General features: G+C 30.7%; 1 protein-coding gene across 9 annotated transcripts in view; it reads right to left on the bottom strand.

The window, feature by feature from the left end:
- The window catches only part of LOC106473645 (kin of IRRE-like protein 3), a 345,725-nt gene that overhangs the window by 16,258 nt on the left and 318,573 nt on the right, over positions 1-10,894 (bottom strand). For 8 of the 9 annotated variants that reach the window (XR_002614039.1, XR_002614036.1, XR_002614035.1 and 5 more), the window contains 5 exons: positions 9,693-9,995; positions 7,462-7,590; positions 6,328-6,358; positions 4,829-4,932; positions 2,276-2,463 (listed from right to left, as the gene is read on the bottom strand). Coding sequence is in view for 1 of the 9 variants with exons in the window: in XM_022403114.1 (XP_022258822.1) it covers positions 2,276-2,463; positions 4,829-4,932; positions 6,328-6,358; positions 7,462-7,590; positions 9,693-9,995 (755 nt within the window). In the remaining 8 variants the exon portion in view is untranslated. The remainder of the gene's footprint in view (positions 1-2,275; positions 2,464-4,828; positions 4,933-6,327; positions 6,359-7,461; positions 7,591-9,692; positions 9,996-10,894) is intronic. The other variant, XR_002614034.1, reaches the window with a different exon arrangement.

Genomic DNA, 10,894 nt, shown 5'->3' with positions numbered 1-10,894 from the left:
TTATATATATATATATATATATATATATAAAGATGTATATCTACAAAGATATGAAAATATTACTAACGCTCTATGGTGGTTTAAGTTTCTATATTTTACTGGATGTTTTATATTTTTATTCTGCTTGTTTGTTTATTCATTGTAAAGCATAAGGCTACATAACAGACTATATGTGCTCTGCTCATCTACGCGGAAATCTAAACACGATTTTTAGCCTCATAAGACCAATGATTTGCCGCTGAGCCACCAGGGAGCTTTCCATTCCGAGTCATATAGTGGTAAACATTTTGGTGATGTACCTCAGAATACACTTTTGTAACATATATAATGCCACATAACATAAAACTCGTCGCCCGGCATGGCCAGGTGGTTAGGGCGCTCGACTCGCTATCTGCGGGTCGCAGGTTCCAATCCTCGTCCCACCAAACATGCTCGCCCTTTCAGCCGTGGGGGCGTTATAATGTGACGGTCAATCCCACTATTCGTTGGTAAAAGAGTAGCCCAAGAGTTGGTGGTGGGTGGTGAGGACTAGCTGCCTTTCCCCTAGTTAGGGACGGCTAGCGCAGATAGTCCTCGTGTAGCTTTGCGCGAAATTCAAAACAAACAAATATAAAATTCCAAACGCTACTTATAATGAAAATTCGGCATTTAAGAGCAATTATAAAAGTAAGAGTTTTATGACATTTTGAATAAGAATTAATTAACTGTTTCCTGTTTTGAAAAACCAAAAACAACAATTTGTTTACATTTTTATATGTTGAATGGGAATTAAAAAAAAATTAAACGAATACTGATCTTACTGGATGGGGCTAATAATTTTAAGTACTATGTCGACTAGAGAATCGTTTTATATTTAACTATCCAAATTTTACCGCTCGGAATATGGCAACAATCATCCTAAAACTCCATAATTCTTTGAAGACTTTCAAGCAACGTCTTAACTCTCCATAGCCGTACTGTATGAAACTGGATTATTATTTTATACTTAATTATACCATTTATATTGGAAAACCATTACATATAAATTTCGATAACGCTCTGAAACCGTCAATCGTTACCTTAAATCTTTATTACCATATCGCCTGACATCAGAGAATCACTTTATGCTTGACAATTCATAACTACGATGTCTGAAACTAAACAACGATTATATGTAAATATCCATACTTCTCCGAAACTGACCAACGGTTATCTTAACTCCCCTTAACCATACGTAGCTCCTGAAACCCAATAGTTGTTTTACACTTAACTCCATTATCATACTGTCAGAAAACAGGCAAAACTTACACATAAAATTTTAATAACTATATGCAATGAAATCGGTTAACAATTATCATATTCTCTATAATCGGTTAACATTTTAAGTATGTTTATCGCTATAACTAATACACACACACACACACAAACACTAAATATATATCCAATGAGAAATAATATCGAAATAAAAAATACAATTTTGTACTCTTTATGAAATAAAAATGAGACTTGCTTATCTACGGCTGGGCGTAGCACAATAATTGGCAAGCCAGAACTCTGAATCGGGGGCTTAATGGATCGCGAGAAAAGCGCTCCGCAATTTAGGTCCGTGTGTGTGAGCTTTAAGAGTAGCGGCCATATCATACTGTTAAGTCACACAAGAATAGACCAAGAGCTGACGGGTGGGTATTGTTGACTAGCTAGCTGTCTTCCCACTAGTCTTTCAGTTCAAAGGTAGGTACAGCTAGAGCGGATAGTCCTTGAGTGGGATTATGCAGCAGATTGAGTAAGACGCACCTGTTATTAATTCGTTTAGGCATTATTTTGAGATTTGCTCGATTCTGGAATAAATAGTTTATGCTTTGCTATTTCTTGTTTGTAATATATGTTTCGGATAAAAATTAAAAACTAAATTTAATTTTGTGTTAACAAAATACTAAGGAAATGTAATTTCATTTCTCTTTTGCTTAAAAATTAATTGTAATTTATTAATATATTAATATTTTATTGTACTTTATTGTTATTTAGTTTAAAATTATTGACATGATATTTAGTTTTTTGGCTCTGTATTTGGCGAAATTAAAGATAGTGAATTTAATGAAATACGGCAATGTTCCTTGTATAAAAAATAAATAAAGTTGAGCTAATTCTCGGATAATTTACTATTCCACATAATTATATCTCAAAATTCCGCAATTTCATTAGGAATAAGAAACTTCAACCAGAATAAATTTCCTGGTTGAACTCTTAAATTTCTTTTAAATCGAGAACCGATAAATAAAGTAAAAAATAATCTTACTTTTTTCAGTAGTACAAGGGGCTGAACAGATACACTCTCTATTGGAGAAGAAATGCTGTGACAAGCTTCTTTCGATAAAGAAGTTCCTTCTAACAGAGACGAGCTTCCATAGAAGATCTCCATGGGGCTAATTAAACTTATGGATTTCTTTCTTCTTTCGTCGTCTTCACCCATTATAAAAGCAAACTCTGAAATGCATACGAAGACAGTTTCAACTAAGATTGAAAATTCCAGTAAGGCGATAGGATATATCTTCGACATAGATCAAGGCATTGAAAACTTTGTAATTTTTATATAGAAAAAAATATTTCATCAATTTATAGTGAACTCGTTATAAAATAGTTGCCCTGCATCCAATATGAATATAAATGTCTGGAGCTGTGAGATCGCTTGAACTATATAGAAAAAAAAAAGATGAAAACACACCACATGACTTGGGTACTGGATTAAGGAATTTTAAAATATTTTTGCATCATAAAGATAGATTAAACTATGGAATAGTCTGAATTAAATGCTAGACTAAGATTACTGAAAGCTCTAGATTCAATTGCTAAATTATTGCGACTGCGTTATCTTGAATTAATTTACATACTCAACCAGGCTATATCCGTATTTTAATTATTATGATATGGATATTTTCTAGGTTTATCTACTCTGATCAGATCAAAAGTTACCATATTATATGTAAAGAGAATGACAAGGAGATTTCGAGAGAAATTTATTAGTTACGGTAAAAAGCCGCGTAGTTTTAAATGTTTACTCTTTGACAATAACATACAAGATCACTCTTTCTATCGGTTTCATTTTGCTCTTTAACTTATAAGATGCAAAAAAAATCCCACACTAGGAAATATTTAATTTTATAAACAGTATGCTACAAAATTTAAAGGTATTTATCCAGCCATCTTTTTGCTATACGACATTACACACTCCACTTTTGACTCCAGAGAGATTGTTATTGTATTCCTAGAAGTACATTTGTTATTGAACACAACACTGTTTTCTTACGTAACTATTTTTACTATATAGTCAATATCAGCGTATAAGCAGCTCCAGTAAACAAAGTGTTGTTTTTTTTAACTAATTTCAACAGTGTTTGTGTGAGATTTACAAGTCCCTCAGTAAATAAACATTAAAATATGGTATTTATTGTTTCAAATATAACCAAAAAGTTCCAATAGCTTTACGTATAATGTTATTGAAAAGAGAGAGTTATTCGCTACAGTAAGAACTTGACATTTATTTTGGAATATTAAAGATGATTTGGTTTAAATATTTCAGATGCAACATCAATTCGTATCGTTAGCATTATTGACTGCATTAGCCAAGTACTATTATATTTAATAGCTTATAGATTTAATATACCGAACAAAAATATAGACTTATTAAAATAACCACATTAAACGAACATAACCATTTATTTTTCACGTATTCTCTGGTATTTTAGAAACAAAAATAACCTGCACGAATTCTACATTTCATACAAATACATATTTTGTAAAATGTATTTTTTATTAATTCACGTTTTGTATTCATTTAAATATATCAAGCAAGATACTTTATATTATATCTCGCATATAGCTTATTTAGTCCTACCTTAATGGCTTAAATTTCCAGATACGTTTAGACTTTGAAAAAAAAATTCTTTATTACAAAAACACAACTTTATATACACTTTCTCGTGTTACTTCAAAAATTCTTGTTTTAACTAAATTCTTTTTTATTTCGGCCACATTTTATTATTTGTTTAAGAATGTTAAGAATGTGTAGATATTTTAGTTAATCTTAGAGATGGTTTTAAAAATTGTGAGTTATTCGAGCTACGTATTACGTCAATAAACCACACCAAGTTTTCTTAACGACAAACTGAAATTATCTGCTAAACGAAATGAAATGGCAGACGCCGAGTTGCTGGGAATGAAGCTCATTTCAAAAATCAAAATAAAACGAAAACACGAGAAAACTTCCAAAGCGAAATAAATGTTACTAATGTCAGAGAACAACGACAAAATGACTGTCAGATATTAAAAATATAAACAACATTAAATAGCTCCATCCAAACTTGTGAGATTTTTAGGGCTGTGCCCTGTTTTTTGATAAATCTTATTTATTGTGAGACTAGTTAACAATATCTTTATTTTTAAAATTTCACACGTGTACAAGTGCTGTTTAACTTATTTGAAACAACTGTCGACTGGGTTATGTTCTAATAAAATAAAAATAGAAGGTATTGTAGGCTTACGTGTATAATTTAACTTTGTGTAATATTTTTGTTGTAAACGTAGCAGTATTTACTCGTGTAGATATTTTCTTTAATATTGTGTTAACTTTTGTAATATTTTTGTTGTAAACGTAGCACTATTTACTCGTGTAGAGATTTTCTTTAATATCGTGTTAACTTTTGTAATATTTTTGTTGTAAACGTAGCAGTATTTACTCGTGTAGATATTTTCTTTAATATTGTGTTAACTTTTGTAATATTTTTGTTGTAAACGTAGCACTATTTACTAGTGTAGAGATTTTCTTTAATATCGTGAAAAAATTCTTTATTACCTCCATAGTTTGACCTACTGAGTGTTTGTGCCGGAATTATATCAGGTCCTTTATCATCTAGCTCACTTAAATCACTCACGTCCTTCCACAAAGGAGTTTGAGACCTGAAAATAAACAATAAATATCCACAAAATTTAACTAATAGATGTCAGAAACGAATAATAACATTATGTCTCACAACTGATGGAAAGAGATTTATTTCGAGCTTATAAACATGTGTAAGCTATTTTAGGTAAAGAAAAAAGATTGCATAAGAAGTTCATTATCACTACTAATTGCCTCAGTACTTGTAGTTTTAGTAAAGATAACTGTGATCTTATTTGAAAAAAAAAGATCTTTAAAGATGCATCTACTCTGAATGAATCTGTTCTTTAACTGCAATATTATAAAATAGCTTATTAATGATGTTGGCTGAAAGAATAGCTTTCAGTACTCTTCCAGGAAATTACATAGTGAGTGTTATTTAGAACACTGGTTAATCTTGTAAAAATCCAGTTTACAGTTTGTATAAAATCGAAGATATTACTTAACAATAGATAATTTTACGTAATATAAGAAAATCAGCCAAGCCAACAGCAGTAATAAGTATTAAGTACTTTGTATTATTTTGGACATGAAAAAGTGGGAGGCCTGTCGGGATTCAAAGTCGTGATCCTTATAATGATGCACATGGAGTAGGCCACAAGTCTCAATTTCACTTTGTGGGTTTTTATCGTTGGATTTCGCAAGACTCTAAGGTTATTCAACCAGTTGGGTTTGGATTGGTCTAGTGGCTAGTGAACTCGGACTGTAAATCCATTTGTTCAGGTTCGAGTCAAATTGCCACCAAAACACATTCCATGTGACAGAGTGTGCGATATGACAGTGATGATCTAATTCCACTATTCGGTCAGTTAAGAGTAAGGCTCAAAAGTTGGCGGACGGTGCTTTTCATTAGCTGCTTTCTCTCTCTAAGCTATCAGCTCAAACTTAAGGACGGTTATGTACAGGCAGACCTTTTGTAGCTTTTCGCAAAATCCTAACACAAAGACACAAACCCATAATAATTGTGTTACTGGAAATTCCGGGTTTAATGTGTTCTAGCATTAGTTTTGGTTATACAAGTTATATTTAGCAGAATAAATAAAACACTATAAAATTATTTCATAATACTAAATAAATATTTTTTACTAACAATTTTGGAAGTATTGTTTCAACTGTCGTTAAATTTCGGATAACATATACGTTGTTTTACTAACATAAAGTGTTTTCATAACTTGTAGCATTTATGCAAGAAAAATTTTATGTTACTAGCTGTACTCACAAGTAAACACTTAATTTGATCACGTTCCCTTTTATTGGATTATGTAAAATGCTGGAATATTTAATTATCTCGTTGTTTCATTTCATCTAGTTATTCAGATAAAATAAAAAACAAATAATTTTGAAGTGAATAGTGTATCAAAGGGCTGATTCTATTTTAATGTTTCGAACATTAAACATAACACATAAAAACTTACTTATCAGGGAGAGATCTTCTACTTTGGCCAGCTTGCAACGAAAAAAATAAAGCAGAAATGAAGGTATATTTTCGTTTTAGATTGAAAGAATGAAAACTTAAATGTAAATGCTAGAACGCACGACGTATAAGCAGAAAAAATGAGTTTTTTGTCCTGTTTTTTTTTTCAACTGCTTTTTACTGTTAGCTCAGAAACACATCATTTCAAAGTATATGATATGAAAAAGAATATATATGGCGAAAGAACATTGATTTTTCCCACTTGGTTAATTTATAAATGGATTCTAATTATACTAGGAAGAGACTGTATATTTATCTTTACTGAGTGACTTTAATAAGTTTAATTTTCTGAAAAAAAGTTGAATTTATAAGCCCACAGACTTTCAGTAATAGAATAATTTATATTTATTTCTTATCAGAATAAGCTACATAGTTAATTAAATATGCTGTTTTTATGTTTTCTCTTGTAAAGATTAGAATGCATTTTTCATTAGTTTGGAACCCTTGTTGTTAATGGTATTTCTGGCAATAGAACCAACAATATCTCACGAGGTTCGACCAATTAAGAAGATTTAAATTATTCAGATATCCATTCCCTACGTTAACAGTGCAAAATAATCTCTGTAATGAGAATATAATAATGCAAATATTAATATACTTACTGTGACTTTAAATATCTGATTATAAATAAAATTACAATATTTACAATAAAGACCATTAAAATTAATGTATTAACCAACTTCCTCGCACAATGTATTAAATGACAAAAATCATACTGATGTATGTTCATTGACTCAGTGTACAATGTTCATCATTATTGTGCTAACATTATTTCTTTGAAAGATAAATACACTTAAAAAGAAAAGCAAAATATGGTATCAAAACTTATGCTGTCTTATGCCGTCCATTCAAACCGAAACAACGAATATATATAATTTGCTGTATATAGTTTGATATTGTCTTATTTCGTTGATAAAGAAACACTCTTTTAAATTTTGTCCTATAGCTTTCTCTTAACCTCGCTACAATAAATCGCAATTATGAGCATCAAATATACAAGTGTGTTCCTAAGTTATGAGTGTTACAACAACATAATTTACATCATATTCCTGGTATATGAAAACCACAAACTCACCTTTTCTTTCGCGTCTTTTTCTATACTTTTTAAGTATGACAATAACAACAGCTACTACAACAAGAACAGCTACAACACCAATGAGAGCAATCAACAGGGGTCGAATAACGACCTCTTCTTCTGTATTTCCTAAGCCAAATTAAACGAAAAAATAAGATACAATATAAAATCAAAGATTTATCTAACATTTTATAACCACGACCTATATAAATAAGTCTTTTCTGCTTAAAATTAGTATAAATTTAATGAGTTATTTTTATTTATTTACTATAATAAACTTTAATGTTTCACTTTGGGGTTGTGTACAACCATATGCTCTTATATTTTTAAAGCTTTTATATTATACTGAGATATTCAAACAGGATTAAGCACTCACTTATTATAACATAACTTTGCTTTCACTATAAAGTAAATTATCAAAATAAATAATTTATAGAATACAAAGTTATACGGCTAACAACATAAGCCAGTTGTATTAAAATAAATAAATAATAACATGAGTAATAAAGAATGTTTTTTTGCTATTTGAGATTAAACAAAAATCTTCAGACACTTCCAGAAATATATATATATGATTATTCTTATAATAAAAGAGATACGTACCAGTGAAAAATGAATACATCTATGTATGCAATTGGGATTAAAAAAGAGAAACTGTTCTTATGGAGTAAACACTTTTTTAAGCTCGAGGCGACTTATTTCAATTAACTACGCAATCCATAAGATATTTGTGTTATCCCCTATCATATTTTTAACACTATGTTCTTTATTCAGTCAAACATCATATCCTCTTCTTCTCTATCTAAGTTATTCATGCACAACGGTTGAAATATACTGTTTCAAACACAGTTTCACTTTAAATATACTCGCAATAAGACATTTGTTTTAAGCCTATTATATTTTTAACACTATGTTCTTTATTCAGAACTTTAAAGTTTTTCTTCACACACTTGTTTATTATATTTAGAAACTACACATAGTTTTAATAGTTCGCAGCAGTGTATTTAGAAGTGTATTTTATGATATATATTTTTTTTTATCACAACGCTACACAATACGCTATTTTTTGTAGCATTGCAAGTCCTCGAACTTACCGCTGACTCATTGTTGGGCAAACAATTATGAAGGAAATCTACACAATGATCAATGATAAAGCGTATTTATATATTTCATTTCAGAATCGTTTACTAAAAGTGGGCGTTTCAAAAGTGAAAACTAAATCTGTATTTGATTAAATGTTTAAAATTACATATCGTAAAAAATTGTGATGTGAAGGAATGGATGATATTTCTAAGGTTTGAGTCACTAAAAAAATAGCTAAACTTTACAATGTTTAGACTAATTTTTTGTTATTATAATTGTTTCTACGTAATAGATACAATATTCTAAATTAGCTTAGCACCTGAATCTCATTTGAAACAACTTTTTAACTAAGTGGTTAGAATATCTATGTTCAGGTTCACAAGTTCGAGGGTTCGAATCCTGGTAATTCCACAAAAGTTTTCTCGTTGTGACTCATGAATATAGAGAAAAAAAAATTCTGATATTACAACTGACGACAGCCGAGTGAGAATTCACTGTTCGAAACGTTGTGAAGATAATAATACTCGTAATAAAGACGAGAATAATAGTCTATTAATGATACTAACATCTCGTCTGAATCATTCCGCAAAATTGTAGAGTTAGGCAATGATAAATAATGGTCATCAGACTAAGCACGTTCAATAATAACAGCACCGGACCTGGAATATAGTTCACATACAGTGTGATTCTAATCTTTACTGCTACGAGCTCTACGTGCTGATAATGTGTACAGGATGATAACATAGAAGAAAAGTATCCTGTTTGTTTATTATGAAGCTACATAATGGGCTCTCTATGCTGTATAGAAACCCGGTTTTTAGCAATATAATTCTTCAGACTTACCGCTAAGCCACTAGGTGGAAGGGGAAGAAAAGTTTTTGTAGTAAATAGTTACTTTGCCACTTCAAAATAAACCAGTTTCGAAGCCCTCACCCTACTATTTAGTTTAGTAAGTAATGAATTATGGGTAAAAATTAAAAATTGCTTCATACTTCCTTTCTTTTCATTGTTTTTTTAAAACGAATTAACTCATATTTCGAACAAACTTCCTCGTCTACAATAAACAAAAGTATATTATTCTTATTGAACGTAAAGGATTTGAAATTATTTCCAACCTTCTTGCAAATCACAAAATTTACATTCATTACCGTTGTCAGTAAGCTTATCAGCCGGTTTATGGGTATGGGCTGAAATTACCACTACGTCGCTCTTTCCCTTTGCGTTCCATGCGTATACAAACAGCCTAAACTGTGTTCCTTCGGGTAGATCACGAATCTGGAATCGTGGAAACTTCGAAGTTAGATTAGCTTGAAGCCTGTTGTCTTCCACTGAGTAGACTTCCAACGAGAATTGTTGGGCATTTTCTTCGTCGTATTCCTGAAGACATTCAACCGTAATCTGTTTTTCAGTTTGATTGAGAACAGAGCAGTTTTGGAGGGGATTTGGCGGACCTAAAGTTAAAGTAACTAAATATAATTTTCAGAGGAACAAACTAAGTGATGCGTATAAAACTATTCGATTCTGCAAACCCAGAAACTGAACGAACAAGAAAAGCAATTTTCTTATATTATCTACAAACGAGTAGTCTAGGGAATGCTTTTTACTAAAATGTTTTAAATGATTTCTTCACTTTGAAGGCAATCCTAAGAGTGTAACATATTAGAATAGCTTATCATCAATTCACACTCTTAAACTGACACATTCAATTACATATGATATCAAAATTAATCAAAAACAAAGTGTTTTTTTTCAAAGATTCGGCCATGTACAATAAACCCAAGAAAAAAAATCACCTACAGGTTAAGCTAATTATTCAGTGTAAACGTAAGTTTGATATTGGTTACCTTGTCAGTTCAGTTGAAGGTGTAATTTTACTTAGACTTCCATTTTTAGATATATGACGTTTCCTTAGTCAATATATATCATAGAATGAGTTATTATGACGGTAGTTCTATAGTTTGAAAATTTATCTTATTTTTTCTGTTTTCTTCTTTGTGGAAGACATGCATATTTAAAGATGTACACTTCTAGCAGCCATCATTCAATAATATATAGTTTTGTATAACTTGTCATTAATTAACAGACGAGAACAAATCATTGCATTCTGAACACTACACATCCGAGAGCCATCATTTAATACTATATAGTTTTGTATAACTTGTTATTAACGGGCGAGAACAAATATATGAAAATCTTAGAACTGCACTTATGACAGCCATCATTCAATACTGTATAGTTTTGTATCACGTGTAATTAACAGACGAGAACGAATCCTTGCAACCTCAACACTACGTCTCCGACAGCCATCATTTAATACTATATAGTTTTGTATCACTTGTAATTAACAGAC

Source organism: Limulus polyphemus, unplaced genomic scaffold, assembly GCF_000517525.1.
Source record: "Limulus polyphemus unplaced genomic scaffold, Limulus_polyphemus-2.1.2 Scaffold132, whole genome shotgun sequence".
In the NCBI taxonomy this organism is placed as follows: domain Eukaryota; kingdom Metazoa; phylum Arthropoda; class Merostomata; order Xiphosura; family Limulidae; genus Limulus; species Limulus polyphemus.
The sequence above is the reverse complement of the archived record's forward strand: the minus strand, read 5'-3'. Positions and strand labels throughout refer to the sequence as shown.